Below are 16828 nucleotides of genomic sequence, written 5' to 3'. Positions count from 1 at the left end.
TGTAATACAAGTACAGTCACCTTATTTATTACCACCGCACACGTAAGACACGATTCGTTACGTTCTTTGTTTTGCTCGAATAACGATCAATTGTAGTAAAATCCTTTCTCCTTTACCCATTTGATACGGGTTACTATGTTTGAGAGCATGATATATCACAACGGTGCCCGCAACCTTTTTGCAACGGACGGTCCTTTAAGCTCCCTACCATTATTCATCGTTGAGGGATATCGTTAGTAGTAGATTCTGATCGATAACAAGCCGATGAAGCTACTAAAATCCACCGAGCCAATACTCGGAGACATTCTTTTGTTTTTAATAACGACTCGAAAGCGATTTACTAACATTTATCCTCGCGATTACACTTTATCCAATAAATGCTAACGATATGACTTGTAACATTGAAAACTTCCGACAACTTGTTAATCCGAGAAGAGATCCTTTCGAGGTATATATGTAACTCGTATCGCCTATGGTTATCTCGTTGTCCCTCGAGTCGCTTTCTATCATTTTTCTTTTCTTTTCTTTTCTTTTATATGTATCTTGAACGACGACGATGATCGAACCGTGATCGTTCGTTTTATGTAGAGGAAACGACACGGAAGGCAACATACTCGAGAGGCAATCAAAGGATCTCGCTGAGGACGCGAAGAAGTACGACATCTTGCCGAATGAGCGACAATCGATTACACTGGTCGTTAGTGAATGCCTAGTAATGATTCAGCAGCGAGGCCAAATAACGATGACGTTAGGAGCGAGAGGTCCGCGTTCTTACCATGGCACCAGGTTTCCCGGCATCCCCGGGTTTTCCGGATTCTCCTCTCAGTCCCATGGGGCCCTGTAAAAAGACAAACACTTCGATCAGTGATTCGATTACAATACGATCGTCGAAGCATATACAATGACGATGAATTTGTCAATGGATCGTGTATATATGCTGCTTCGCTTCCCTCTTTTTTTTCTTCCTATATATGGCGCACATTTTTCCCCGTTTCGTTTTCTCGTATCTGTACTTTTATTCTAGTAATAAGTAGTTATTGCATTATCGTTGTAAATCGAGTATGGGTTGCTCGGAAGTTTCGTAGCGTTTTTCATAGTCGATACATTTTGTTGCGTGTATTTGTTACGAACATCTGTGATTCTATCTTCTACGAGGTAATTTCTAGCGTTTTACTGTTAAATACAGCAATTGAGAACAACGGTATCGGACAAGAGATCGTTTCTCAACGAGAAAACGTTAGGCTTCGTGTATCGAGGAAGAGCAAGCAATATATTCAAATGTACAGTACAGCTCCATCCTTTTCATTCGACAGACGCAACATCGTTTTATTTGCTCTGATCTTTACGAATCTTTACGAAACTTTGCGAAACTGTGACGCTAAAAAATTGAATGGACTTATCGTTAAGAAACTATTTAAAAAAAATTAATCGCCGCAAAAGATAGAAAGTTCTTTTTGAGAAGCTAGCTAATAAATGATAAAAAATCACCGAAAGAAACGATGCGTCGTTTAATAAAATGCTAATTCCATACGTTTTATATTTCGTTACGCACTTTCCAAACAACCCAGTATCAAGATCTATTTTTCTTTCAAGCTAATACCTTTTCTTAATACCTTAAGATTAAGAAAATTTTTAATTCGTCGATGGATTTCCGCCTTATGCGTTCGATCGGCTCTATTTCTGGTATTTTATCGCGTTTTATAACCTACCTAACCTACGAACCTAATCTTGAGAGGAAAATACGTACGGGTAGTCCCATTGGACCAGGATCTCCTTTGGCACCCTTCTCTCCCTGTAATGTAAAAAAGAACGACCCGGTGAAAATAGGTCTATTGTACGTCGTAACGATTCGTTTCTCGCCCTCGTTCATATTATAAGTTAAATACATCGATATCTCAATTATTTTATGAAAAGAACAAACACAGAATCAACCAATGCCGTGTAGCATTTTCTAAAGGCTTTCGTCGTTTCGATCGTGTACGTAATAAAATTTGACACTGATCGTGATTTTAACGAACATCGTAAAAATACGTATCATAGGCACTTTAACTTTCTTGTTTCACGAAATTATCTTAATGGAATGATTCTTTGTTGTTTTTTAGTATACAATGATTACTGACAGGATCGCCCTTTGCACCATCGTGTCCTCGGTCGCCTTTTATGCCAGGTGGACCTTGAAGCCCAGGAGTACCAGCTGGACCAGGTGGTCCCGGCGGTCCCATTATCTGCAAACACGATTAATTATCTAATTTCACGAACGTAGTTCAAAGTCTAAGGTAAAGTATTAAGCACGGCAATATGTTTCCAGCGCGACAAGACGTTGAATAGAATGAAAATTTCAAATAGTACATTTACTCACCACTTCGCCGGCATTCACTTCGAAAGTACCGTCTCCCTGTAATAAAGCGAACGGGTATAACGTAAATATTCTTTTACGATGCTTCATCGATAATTTCGAATAGCGATGGTATCGGATAACAAGCATACTACGAACGAATATGAACGAAAATGGACGTACCTGCCTTCGCCTGAGTTTCTTGTATTTCTGTCAATGGAAGCCCCATGTCGTGTCATGAAAAGAAATAGATTTTATCATGAAATTGCTGAATACCTGCCGTTAAAATACCGTATACTATGCTCCGGCCTTTGATTTCAAAGCAATTGACACGGCGAGTACGATATACTTGTCATAGACGTCGAAATCAAAGATCCAGAATTACTCGCAGTGAAAATTGATGGATATTCAACAGCCCTCACGTTCGACGAACGCTATTCTATGAAAAGAATCAATTATATCTCATCTTCGCTATTGAACGAAAATATAATGCGAAGAGATTTGATACGAGAGGGTTTTGATCGTCCATCTGCTGCGTGCGAAATATTATCGAAAGATTCACTCACCGATTCACCTTTCTCTCCTTTTTCACCTTTCAACCCTGGATAACCCTGTTTAAAGAGGACACGCGTTATACGTTTATTCACTGGAATTCGTACTCGATAATTTAACAAATGACACGTTGAATGATTTACATACCGGTGGACCAGGCAAACCTGGTGGTCCCATAAGTCCTGGAGGTCCGATGTCTCCGTAGTCACCTTTCTCACCTTTCGGTCCAGAAATACCCTGTACAAATATTTAATACTGACGACGAATGTACGTAACGTTCGTATAAATTTGATCCCTCCAAGACCCAGTAATCTGTCTAGTGTAAATTTATGAAGAGAGAAAGAGAGAGGGAGAGAGAGAGAGAGAGAGAGAATTTATTATTCACGATATTCGTAATAAAGATAGCTTTCAATTTTGAAAGAGACTTTATAGAAAAACCTACGTAAATTAATAGAATGTAAAAATCGTTCCTTTCGTGTGCGTGTACGAAAGTTATATGTTAGTAAGTGCCATATACGATGAAAATCCTATCAGTAGTGAATATGTTTATCGTCGCTATAAAATTTGTATAAATCTGCGAAGAAACTGTGAAGAAATTGTGCGAGATCAATTTTGTTAGATCAATTAGAGAACTTTATTGTTGCACTACGAAGTGGCATGATAAATTAATTTTTTTGACTACAGCTTTACTTGTACGATTTACTTACTGGCAATCCTGGAGGACCCTGAATACCAGTTTCCCCATCCGTTCCGTTGAGTCCAGGTAGACCAGGTAGTCCTTGTTCTCCCTTTGGTCCTGAAATTACGAGTTTTTACTAGTACAAATAAATAACGATTATTATTTATGTCGACTCAGTTCGTTTACATAATCGGTTCCTATAGACCAACTGGTTCGTCAATTAGCATCAGCATTTTATCTTATTTCACTCACACATATACACACGTAATATTCTCACTCATTTATATTACGCGAACGAATGAACAAGCAAGTTATTTTCAAAATTTGAGAACTCTTTTCAGGATAAGATAGATAGCATTGACAAAAGAATATGTAAAGATTTTTTATCGCATCGGGATGATAAAGTCTTTGCTTAAGGTGGAAAGAGAAACTGATATGGTTTCTAAGAGCGTAGAATAGACAGCCCACATCCACGCATAGACAGTTTACGATATAGTCTATGATAGTCTATGATATACAGGATACGAATAGAAGATCCATTAGATTGGAAGAAATGCCAAAGAAAACGCTTTGTCGCTGGTAGCAGTCAGGAGAAAAGATATCGTTTATTTTCATCCGTCTTTTTCTTGAATTTCGCAGAGGAATGGCTCTTGGAAATCTACCTGGTGAGCCCGTGTCTCCCTTGGTGCCTTTTTCGCCTCGGTAACCCCGTTCTCCGGGTTCACCCTTTGGACCCGGTAGACCGGGTGGGCCTCTCATCAATGCCACACCGCTTTCACCCTTGAAACCCTATAATGTAACACTGTAAGGTCAGGTCCAACCAGGTCCTCCATCTTTATCTAATCTTTGTTTGAAAATTCCTTTTTTTTTTTACGGCGAAGCGTTAATCGGTTCCATTTTCAGGTGAGGATGGGGTGTCGGGAGAGGAATATTGGTTTTATCGGAAATTATCTATGATCTTTGTGATCGATCTTGGCACGGATCTCGTAGTCTCTGTCATATTAAGCAGATAATTTGGAAATCTATGCCAGAAGAATTTAGAAACCGCTGACGATTGTGCCAAAGTCGCTCGAGTAGGATTTTCTATTACGATTAACACACGAAATCTAGACACACTAACGTTTAATCGAAAACACAAAAATGTTCTACGGGTATCGCATGCAATCGACTACGATGGGAACGCTTGTTAGTGGGATCAAATTTAGTAGAAACTGGAAGCTATTAGAATTTATTTTCTTCCTTGTTTCCTCTCAGCAGCGTGTACGTAATATTGCTCCGTAATCTTTTATCGTATTTGCTTTCGAAACATTTTGAAAAGATTCTGATATACCTATCAATATACAGCATTCTACGGCATTTTATTAAGTCACATGTTTGAAACTTTTTTCGATAGAAAATAAGAATCCAGAGGGAAGATATTTAAGGGAGTGAAATTTTGTCAACGATCCGGTTTGTTTACAGGGGGGAGAGTGGTATATTAACTGGATTTAATAAAATAAGACGTCGATCGTACAGCGGCTGATAGAAAATAGGGAAGTTACGAATGAACGAGAAGATCAATACATTGACTAACAAAAATATGTATCTATATATAAAAGACATCGGTAGTACATGTGAATTAGCTGCGTATGACACGATGTAGTTTTAATGACGTATCGATAGTAAAGCTATATAGTAGTTTTTTAGGGGCTGTTTGATACTTACGCGACAATCGCAGGCTTGCATCGATCACCGGTCGATAAAGTTGCGAGAGCCTCAAAGCCGGGGGTAGTAGTATTAGTTATTAGTGATTTGAACCGACACACAGGGAAGAAGTAGTGTGGTGTTACTTGCTACATTAAACACAAATTAGTTACACAAGCTACGTACACTACGCCAAAGACTACTGACTAAAGATTAAAGCGATTAGTCTCTCTTCTTTCTTTCTCGCTCATTCACTCTCTCTCTCTCTCTCTCTCTCTCTTCCTCTCTAACTCACCCTTCCTTTTTTTCTTACCCTTACCCAATCTCTCATTCTTTCGCTCTGACTAAAATTTCGCAACTGTTATTAGTACATAGATGGACGTTTGTTAGCTAAACAAGTTGACTTTGCAACGTAGGAACTAAATAGAGGCATTATATAGAGCGCTGCAAACTTACTAGAGACCGTTCTTCTTTTTCTCTTGCAAGCTAACGCAAATAAAATCCTCGACAAGTGATATCACTGTCGTATGAAGAAGTTCGGTGCTTAAGGAAATTCAAAGTAAGACGGTCCAGCTCGAAACAAAAGTGGCTCGATTCTCTTTACGATTCTCGAGTAGTATCCATTCGTTCCAGACCACCAATAAAGTTACGATTTAGCAGAAATTTGGAAATTTTCTTTCTGGAAAGCTCGACGATATCTATCTTTTCTGTATACTTTCGCGAGTCTCTTGAAGCGCCTTGTTTGTATCCACGATCGTATACAGTATGACCTGTTTGCGTTATCAGTCCCTAGTGTTTCTCTTGGAAATGGCAAATTTGCGAGAAAAATAGAAACAACAATGTTTATTATTAGTAATAGATTTTTAAATTTCTCCTAGTTTTTTTCATGGCGTGTGGATGTTTTAAAACCGATAGCTATACGATTTTATCGTATTGTATGAAATTGAATATTGAGACGAGTTAAACAACCTGTAACATGTAATACCATATTCAATATCACTGAAATATGAAAATGAAAGAGTTTTCTGCAGCTTTTATTGAATTTGACAATAGAATCTGCAATGATATCCAATAAATGTAGCGTTATAAAATTTTCCAAGTATTTGCGCAATTTTTATATTTCAATGATACGGTTATAGAACTCGTCTCGATGGTCGCTTTCTCTCATATAACGTAACAAAAATTATATCCCTCGCTTTAAATAACATATCGAAGCCGTGGTATTGCATATATGAAAAATAGGAAATCTCTGTTTCTTTCTATATTTCCCACAAATTTGTCACGTATGAGAAAAACAGTGGTAACTAATAGCGCGAACACCCTGTATGCTAGAAATCCCGATTGCATCTCGTTTGTTAGGATATTCGCAGTATAAACGACGGAGTACACAGTGATTTTATTGGCGTTGCACTCGACCGCGAACTGGCTGACTTAATTAACGATTCAAAATGAACGAGGATTCGTGTCGCGAAACAACGACGAACATTGCTTTCTACAATTCTCTTTGTTTGCTCGATCGTTGTTCGAGAACCGATCACTTTGATAAATATGCGAGCATACTTACGGTTTAAACCTTAAAATAAGAATACGTTAAAACACAGGGATGAAGTCGAGTAAAATCTTTTTTAAGCCGTGGTTAGAGATTATTTAGTGCGCAGGTGTGTAATTTCGTCGCATCCATCAGAAGAGAACTTAGTTTTCGTCCTTACTGCGAGGAAGACACCCTTAACAACCGCGCGTCTCTTCTGCGACATAAATGTAGCGGCTCCAAAAGTCGAAATAACGTATCGAGCAATGTCTCGACGTATCATGTCCCGCGTACGTGTTATTTGCTGCCACCAACGTTTCTCTTTTCTCTCGGCAACTGGACAGTCACCAGTTTTCTCGCGATATCTGTTTTAGTTACGTATCAACTTTATAACGACGACATCAGGACTACATGAGAGAAGGTCCTTTTTGCATTAAGGCAAGACATAATGATTTAAATTTAAGTTATACATACTTATTTTTTTCAGAATATTTTCCCTGAAGAAGATACCTTTTTCTTTGCAAAAAAAAAAAGAAAAAACTCTAGAACGATCCACTTTACTTTCAAAGTAGAATGTTTACTATTTCAAAAAAGAAGATAAGATATTTTAGCCATCGAAAGAAAATACTTTCATCTTTTTATCTAACTAAATAAGGTCTTTTATTTTCGTAACATTCACAAGAGATTCCATGTCCGTTGAAAGGTTTGCAAAGCATTCTTTTGTTCGCCTAATCTTTCAGAATTTTTCTACTCTCGCATTTGTCAAATCTGCCTTAGGTACAAGAAGAACGTTATCCATCCATCATCGTCGGGACGACAATGCAATTTAACGGCTACTTGTTTCAGTTTATTAAATGAAAAGAGGCAGGTGATCGTATTGTGCCATACGTGTTGCATGCTCGCATGCGTGCGTGATAAGATCATGCATGTGCTTTCTCGTGATTTCCATGCAGGTGTCTTAAAAGCGTGAATAACCGTCACGTCATTCCAAGGGTGGCATAACGACGTTTCAAATCTTGATCTCGAGCTTTACATCAATTTCAATTTCAATTCCGGAATTTAAACGTTAAAAGACACTCGACGAAAAAAGTTCTTCCCTTGGACGATAGATTTTCTTAAATAAAGAAATAAAACACGAGCCGAGTATTTTGATAAAACTGTTAGGCGAGAGAACCAACGATTTCTCAGAAATGAAAGGGGAGAAGTTGAAACAAAAATCGACAAGTCTATCATAATGGATATTGAGAAATAGAAAATTCTAAAATTCATTCGATTCTTGTTGAACGATGACGGTTAAGCTGTATATCGACTACTAGAACGTTCAGTGTCTCGTTCCAAGATATTAACGAAACGTTCACCCAGAAATGTCATGCATCTGCTTGCCCGTAAGAAGCTATAATATGCTTTAGTCGTGCATTACATATTATAGAAGAATTTCTAATTTAAAAAGAATCTCTGGGAGAGGTAGTTGAATATGGATGTTGAAGATGGAATAACGGGATCGTGGACGTACGAGCTATACATCAGGAGGATGTTCTTTCGTTCCAGAGTTTCGATGGAAAAGTTGGTCGATTCGATGATCGGTTATTAAGGAGGGAATGGTTTGTACGGTCGATTTGGTCGGTGGTCGTTCGCTGGAGGACCTCGCTGAAGCTTACCCTCTTCCCTTGCTTTCCCCGGGCACCCTTCTCTCCCGGCAGACCGGGTGGTCCCGTCGGACCCAGCTCCCCCTTCTCGCCCTGGGGCCCTGTGTGCGTGTACATCACGTGCATAAAATAAAACATGACATTCGTTCGTTCGCACACGCACTCTCGTTTTCGCGCAAAAATCATGCATAGTCGCGGCACTCTTTTTCTCCCGAAAACGACCCTTCCACGGGGATTCTTTACGTATTTCTCTAGACTAAACGTTTAACCTGAATGTCCATATTCGATAAATTTAAGTGACAGATAGCGATAAATTTAACCTTTACGCCGCGATATTTGATTATATTATCGATTCGCTGGAAGAGGAGTGACATACGTCAAAAATCGTCAGTTTCTGCATATCTGCGAAAATGAATTTATTTCGCGCGATGAGAGCGTTCCCTTTAAACCCGATACTTTGAAAAATATTTGGAAAAATCGAGTGCATAGTATGCATCGTAAAGGTTAATTTCAATCTATAGTATGTGCGTGTAAACTTAATGACATATATGTAGAGACGCTTAGAGCGATTGATATCGTCGTGTGCGAAGTAAATAAGTAGATAAGTATGTTGTATGTGATTGATTTACGTACCGTTAAAACCTCCGTATACAAGAGTGAGTAGAGGATATCGTTATATATTTTAATAAAGAAACGTGTTATATGATATGTGAATAAAAATGGTTTATTACTTATACCTAATACTAGTAATTGCTCCTTCGCGAAAGTATTTCTTAAAGTAGGATCATAGAGAGAGAAAAATGTTCTATAATGCATTCACTGACGTTGCAAAATTATTTGAAAAATTACAGAAAATTGCATGAGAGAAAATTTCGTGTTAAAGAAGGAAGAACAAAAATGAGTGGTTTTGCAATTTCTACTACAGCGTTCTAAAAATTAAAAGGTGTACCGTGATCCTGTGCTTGCTATATGTAAAGATTTTAATTTCATTGCCAAATATAAATAGTTGGTTATTGCATTATTATCATTACTTTTATCACTGCGTTAATTTAACACGTTTCATTCCGGGAATAAAATTTAGATACGATGAAAAAGTTACGTTAGAACATTTAATTCGAAAAAGATCACTTGCGCTATATTAAGACCATACACATCGATATCTTGACCTTTTCTTGCACGTATTTTACAATTAAACAGTATTTTCTTTAAATTTTCCTTAAAAAGCAAGTTAGAAGTAAAAAAACCCGGAACACTACGCTTGGAACCTTAAATACATTTCGTTTCTAATTAACTGACATTACTCGCGCGTTCAAAGAAAGAATCTTCGCGAAACGACATATTACATCTCAACGTTTAAACCGAATTTTCCTAAAGTACGCATTTTTTTACATTTTACAATTCATATTTTATAGCTTTTCTTTCGTGGGTATTTTACGATTCACGTTTTATAGCTTTTCCTTTGTAGATATCGACCGCTACAAATTGAGCGCACTTCCAACTGAAAAGTGTTTGTCTGAATTGCGATTTTCCTCTGATAATAATAAAGCCGATAATCGACATTTAGAAAAGAAGACGAAAATATTTCAATAGTTTGAACCCCCTCGCAGAAAATATAGAATATAAAATATTAAAAATATCGTTTGTGTAAGAATAATGACGTGCGAAATTAAATTCCACTTGGACATTTCAAAGTAACCTAAATTAATAAAAATCAATAATTTATATGTATACCTATGTAAGAATAAAAATGTATCCTATTTCCATCGAATATCGTAGCGTACACGAATAACGATTAATTCGTTAGCTGGCAAGCAAGTTAACGACATTAAGGAAATTTTTTAATCGAACTTTCTCAATCAAAGAATTATATGTAATAAATATTTTAAAGTGGATACCGAGAATATGATATCGATACTAGCGCGTCCTGTTGCGATATTGAATTAGTGATAAGTCCGAGACGTGATCAATTTACTGACTTGCGTCCACAGCAGTTCCTTTATCCACGTAAACGAAGATTAAAAGTTATATTAAATCGATCGATGAAAGATAAAATTATCTGCCTCCGTTTTATAAAAAAAATAATTCGTAATTTCCTAAACAATTATTCGTCTTATGCCAAAATAAAATCTCTACTCTGTATTTATCGTTATTGTCTACAACGACTTAAATCCGTTAATCCTATTACTAATGGATACGTATATCACGAATGAAGATTTGGTCGCTGATATCCCAATGTACACGTGGACTTGGATAACAGTTACATCTCTAATGCCATTAACTGTACTACATTCCGATCGATTGAGATCCAATGGAAGCACACCTTAATGCGAATCAATTCGAGTGCAAGAAGATAGAACCTTACGGTGGTTAAATTAACGAAATCTGTTCACATGCGGTTGATATATATGTAACCATCCGTATGAAACGTGTTTCTTCGTTCGCTTACTAATGTTTCTTTTATCGCTTGTCTAGCGCCAATCGATGTAACGTTACAGTAAAACGTGCTAAAACGCTGATATAATCAAAGCTGGCGCTAGGTAATGTAGTAATTCCTAAGCCGAATTATCTTTCGATGTCTCCTGTTCCCTGGTAATTTTGTTTTTATCGTACATTAAATACCGAATTAAATTTACATCGAATGTTTACTCTTTTTACGAATATTAATATTTTCTTGATTCTTCTTTTTCATTTTCTAATACGTTTACTACCCAATCGACGATGATAATTGTTTAATAGCTAATATGTATTGCAAGTTTAATAGAATTAGATGAATACTAGGAGCACAGAGATAGACTAGTTTCTAGTTGTTATAGAATTGTTTGTGAATGGAATAATGCGTATCATGTTTTCACTGTGAATACTGGGATATTCATTTCGCGATGTATTAGGTTATCCCGTAAAATATTACATATCACAGATTACTGTTAAAACGAGAAAAATAATGGAAATATCATAAATAAAACGAAAATCTACTATGTGGTTTGAAAAAGTTAGAAAATATCAGTAATATTTTTTGGAACATCCTAACAAAGGTACCTTGGTAGCACATGAACATAACGCAACTAAATACGAACATGTTTTTTTCTCTTATGTATATACAGGGTGTCTGTTTCAATTAACGTATATTAATACATATCATTGAAAATATGACTAATATTAAGAAAATCTTCATACAAAACTGCTCTGTTTCAAAAGAGATATCTTTTTAGTAAACACCAATTTCTTTTCTAATAAAAATGCCAGCGGATTTCATCGTTTTGTTTTCTTAATAATACCATATATGGTATTAATGGCTCATGGACATTAAGGGGTAATCCCTACAATGCTATTCAGCTACTTCAGCTGTTCTATTCTCAACCGTGTACATTCCTCCGACTATTTTAAACGAGACATATATTTTAGTAGAGGATATAAACATGGTGAATAATATTCATACAAGTACGAGTGCTATAGCTAATCTTTTTTTCTAATCTTCGCGATGATTAACATTGAAAGTAAAGGTAATCATTTTCTCGAAAACGTGTTTTCACACCTGATGATTGTAACCCAGAGGGTAGGGTTGGGATCTAACATATAGAGCGTGCGTCTGTGCGAAACATTTTCACCATTCTATCTCCGTTTACCACTGAAATCGATCTTGCGTTTCATGAAATTTTGTACACACCCTCTATATATATGATGTGGATTTAAGAACCTTAGACAACATAACTCAAATCGCTTTATGTGGTCGTATTACGTTGCTTTAATATATTATGCGCGCGGCTATCAGTCTTGAGAGAATTTAAATTATACCGCGTATATACTTACCAGGTGGTCCTGGTGGACCGGGGGGTCCTTCGAATACTCCAGTTGGAAACGGTTCCCCGTTTAAGGATGTTGTTACAACTCGATCCCCTCTCTCGCCCTTGTCACCCTGCGAAGAATAATGTTTCTTCAATTAATAGACGTCGTAGAATAAGATTAAGGAGTATGACAGGGCATTGATATTTATCATTCACATCATCCTTTCAGTTTCGAAACTACTTGCTATGATTTTTAGAAGAGAGATACAGAATAGATTTAGATACGGTAGTACTTTACACAAAGATACCTTTAAGACCTTTAATAAGAATGAGAGTATGTAATACGTTAGATACAGAAGTAGCTTAATTTTAATATTTTAGAGGAAATTGAGATGGATACTGTGTTAAATCAATAACGTTAACTACATAACTGCGACATATTTGAGACAAGCTTAAAGCTTTATATGCATTCCAATTGCGTTGTTACAAAGGTTAAAAGAAATTGCTTAAGCACACCAATGAAACTAATTATTTATCGTGTTATTTATTATTTATTGTACTTTTACAAAAAGGTGATTTATAATTGGATGCTGCGTGCGATGTAAAACTGCAATAATAGAAAACCAATTTTAATTAATTTCGCACATGTTTGAAAAATAAAAAAGGAATTCATTTCGTACGGTACACGATCCTGATTTTGTTTCCAATAAATTACCATTGACAGGAGTTAGATGTATTTGGCTAATTACGTTGCTTGTTGCTTCATTCGTGGCGTCGTTTGATTATATTATGGCATACATGTATATATTAGACAGTATAACAGAACTTTAAAGACACACGGAGTACGTGCTAATTAGTTTAAATGTAACATTATACTACAGCAACCTTCACTGTTATCCTTTGCAAGTTCAACTTTATAAATTTTGCAAGTAGGTACACATTTTCTCAAAATTTGCTTAACTTTTAATGAATATTGTACGCGACTATTGTACATCAAACAATAAGTTTTCTTTATAGAAGCAGTTTAACGAGTACTTTAACGAGCGAATACAAAGAATGTTAATATTTCATGTGCACGCGATGCTTTAATACTTTGATATTTTACGACGTAAAATTTGCAATTCACTAGTTTTCCCTTTGGGTCTATACACTAATTACCGATGTAAGCTTATAACGATACGGATACTTCTCTCGCGTGGACACAAATACCTATTATCAGACAAATTAAGTGCTAAAATACCTATATACAAATATATGTGCTATGTGTATATATTTGATGACGAATTGGCGACGTAATTTCCGCTCTCGTAAGATCTGCCGAATAAAACTGAAGTTTGCAGAAGAGGTTCGAGTAAAGGGATTTTAAGATGCTCCCAACCGTCTGCCATTGTAAAATGAAACTTCTACGATTGCAGCCAATTAGGTCAATAAGAACAATCAAAGGAAAGCGTCCTAGCTAAAGATAGTACGAGAGACTATAGGGGGTCAGTGCATCTGTCTCTTTTCCTTCTATTTATTTGCTCTTCTCTCTGTCTGCATTGGAAGCTTCGCTTTTGCTCCATATAGCTATATGATGGTCATAGTCGAAGACTTTAGTAAGCTTAAAATTTTCAGAAAACGTAATCTTCAAATATTTAATTTGTTCTATTCTTCGTGATCGCGGGTCCACGTATAATACTACCGATTGACGCAGCAATACTCGAAAAATCGTTCGCTATCACGATAATTGGAACACAGCTAGGACAACGAACAGTCTTTGCGGCAACGATGCAGCTATTCGTGGTGCAATACGCAGAATTGCGAACGCGACATATTTTGTATATTTTTGTATATTTTGACATATAGTGAAAATTTAAATTTGTTTTCACCCTATAATACACACGCGTGTTGTCACATCGGTGCACACGTCAGGCCTATCATTCTGTTCGCCTCGGTTTATTCGTCATTTTATCAGTTTTCATATGAAAAATAATTATCAAGATCGAGATATGCGCTTCCTACAAAGTTAGAAAAGTACGCTAGGCATATTAGATGCAATTAACGAAACATAATATTTTATGACACAAAATATAATAGCATAGGTCTCTCAGACGTGACGTGTGTTTCGTAGAGTTAAAAAGGTATCGAATCAATTTACACGACTACCGATAACCCTGCGTTACCAGAACGATACCGAGTTTCCTAGCTTGAGCAACGTTTTTCGTTCTGAGATATCTAAGTGAATGCATATAGAAGTGATCGAATCCTGGGAGAATAACCCGAGTGTCGGTATCTGTGTTACCTTAGGACCTGGAAGTCCCGGCGTACCAGGCGGACCAATTGGTCCAGTCGATCCTGATGCTCCCTTTTCACCCGGTGGCCCAACGTCACCCGGAGATCCTTGCCTGCCTTCGTGCCCAGGAAGACCTTCGGCTCCCGGAGGACCGGGTGGCCCCGGTGGTCCAGGTTCGCCTGGCTCTCCCTGTTACGTTCCAAGAGTGTTACGTCGTTACCGCTTTCTTCCGGCGAGAGCCCTCGACAAGAGTGTCTCTCGGTACTCGTCGGCTTGTGCCACAGACGGAGAAGGAACAGGAAAGGAACATCGGAGAAAAATGTCTGGTGGTGAATATACAAAGAGGCAGACAGTAGAAGAAGAAGAAAGAGAAAGAGAGAGAGAGGAGAAGACGGCAGATAGAGAAAAAAGACAAACGGGAGGAACAGGATCGTGGACAGAGAGACAGAGAGACAGAGAGAAAGAGAGAGAGAGAGAGAAAGCGCGTGGAGAAAACTGTGCGTGTATTATATCGTATACCTTTAATTTATATTTTCGAATTTATACTCGGAAGTTACAAGATATAAAATACCCTTGAGATACGAACGTAATTATCGGCAACCCCCGTGGCTTGTAATATCGGGTCAATAAAGATATTTCGGCGCACGTATAATGGTACAGAGTCAATATAACGGAGGATTGTATTTGTAAGGAAGATTCGCTTTGAAGTATCGAAGTGGAGGTTCAACTTGTAAGATCAAAAATTGCTAACTATACGATATACGCATACTTGGATATGGTATTTTAATGTCCATTTTATGTGCAGTATTAAAATCATGACTAAGTAACGTACGTAAGTAATAAAAGATCGTACGACAAAGAGTTCAGCATTAACTTACGATATAGTGAGAATCTCGACAGCGAACTATTATTGAATCTTCAATTAGTGCAAAGAAAAAGAGCATTAGGTACTATTTTGATACGAATGCTATGATGTACATAGAAAATGATATATTTAAATGGTTGCTTAATAAGAAAAAAAGATGTCGAAATGGGTGACGTTTAAGCTCCTTAGAGCACACTTTGCAAGCGAGAAATACCTTTATGACGTAAGGAGCAGTATCTTCCTCAAAGATAAACTCATCAAAACTTATTGAAACTTTCACTCCGCGCGACATATTTGCAGATAAATGGTGTTCAAAGTAAAGCTTATACCAATGATTCGATAAGATGGCAGAAGGAGAATTCTTTTACTTTAAACCCGTCTAATTTATTCCTTTCTCTGTTTGAAGATTTTTCTAAAGCTGGCTGTATTGAAAAAATGGCATATATATTTATATATCATTCGTAAAATTCAATTATGTTCCACGCATAGTTTTAGGTTCCGAGAGCATCATGCATAAGTCAGGTAATATCAAACGAAAACAGATGCAAGTAAACTTATGTACTAAAATTCGGTGAAAGTTTCTAAAGAATATCTTTGTTTCCATTTGGTATTGATACATCGAATGTAGCATAAGCACTAAACGGTCTTTAAATTCGTATCGTAAACGATATACAGAAATACAAGAAAGCTAATATAATCTATTTTAATAATTCTAACTATGTGCATAAGTAGTGTACATCTTCTTTGAATTAGTATATAATATACGTATATATACAAAATATTAAAGATTCGTCTTAGATCGTAATTGATTCTACCATAAGATGAATCTTATAATTTTAACTTATTATCGTCATACGTTTTAATCGCAAACTAAATTCCAATTGCAACTGTTCATAAATTAAATTACTTTACGCGTAAGTCCGGTCGCTTACTTTTGAACGCTGGTGTACCTACGTACACACATGTATTGTATACACACGCATTCATACATATACCTATGCAGACGATTTGATACATTCATCTAATGAAATATATGGCGTACACGTTGTACTACATTCTTAAAAACTTACGGTCGTAATAAAATTCATAAAACAGGAAAAAAAAGAACATGCAATACACGCACGTGCGCGCACTTTCGTTCGTACAAGTGCGTTGTTGAATTTGCGTGACATATTGGAGGTAAAATGACATGCAGAGAGAACAGGACCGTGTTTTCTTCTTTACAATTCGATTCAATTCTTCGTTACAATTTCCTATTTCTATACATGTATATAGGCTACGTTTATGGTAGTACAACCACTCATGGAGAATCGAGTGAGTCTACGTGCAAAAATGGATCGAAAATACGCAATAAAATCTTTTAGCGAAAAATTTCATTTTCTGAAAAATTAAATTTATAAATTACTCAGGTATGCACGTGTGCACCTGATATGTACATATGTACATTAAAAGAAGAGATTTAAGCAGGCATGCGTACCGGAAAGAT

The 16828-nt window shown here is 36.7% G+C and overlaps 1 protein-coding gene across 19 annotated transcripts in view; it reads right to left on the bottom strand.

The window, feature by feature from the left end:
- Positions 1–16828, bottom strand: part of LOC117230390 (collagen alpha chain CG42342) — a 119873-nt gene that overhangs the window by 9013 nt on the left and 94032 nt on the right. For 15 of the 19 annotated variants that reach the window (XM_033487777.1, XM_033487776.1, XM_033487778.1 and 12 more), the window contains 12 exons: positions 14487–14666; positions 12231–12336; positions 8436–8524; positions 4229–4355; positions 3595–3683; positions 3035–3124; positions 2902–2946; positions 2519–2545; positions 2360–2395; positions 2121–2225; positions 1748–1792; positions 776–838 (listed from right to left, as the gene is read on the bottom strand). In XM_033487777.1, the coding sequence (XP_033343668.1) occupies positions 776–838; positions 1748–1792; positions 2121–2225; positions 2360–2395; positions 2519–2545; positions 2902–2946; positions 3035–3124; positions 3595–3683; positions 4229–4355; positions 8436–8524; positions 12231–12336; positions 14487–14666 (1002 nt within the window). The remainder of the gene's footprint in view (positions 1–775; positions 839–1747; positions 1793–2120; positions 2226–2359; positions 2396–2518; positions 2546–2901; positions 2947–3034; positions 3125–3594; positions 3684–4228; positions 4356–8435; positions 8525–12230; positions 12337–14486; positions 14667–16828) is intronic. The other 4 variants (XM_033487787.1, XM_033487792.1, XM_033487788.1 and 1 more) reach the window with 3 other exon arrangements.

Source organism: Bombus vosnesenskii, unplaced genomic scaffold, assembly GCF_011952255.1.
Source record: "Bombus vosnesenskii isolate JDL3184/JDL3185 unplaced genomic scaffold, Bvos_JDL3184-5_v1.1 scf7180000013267, whole genome shotgun sequence".
In the NCBI taxonomy this organism is placed as follows: domain Eukaryota; kingdom Metazoa; phylum Arthropoda; class Insecta; order Hymenoptera; family Apidae; genus Bombus; species Bombus vosnesenskii.
The sequence above is the reverse complement of the archived record's forward strand: the minus strand, read 5'-3'. Positions and strand labels throughout refer to the sequence as shown.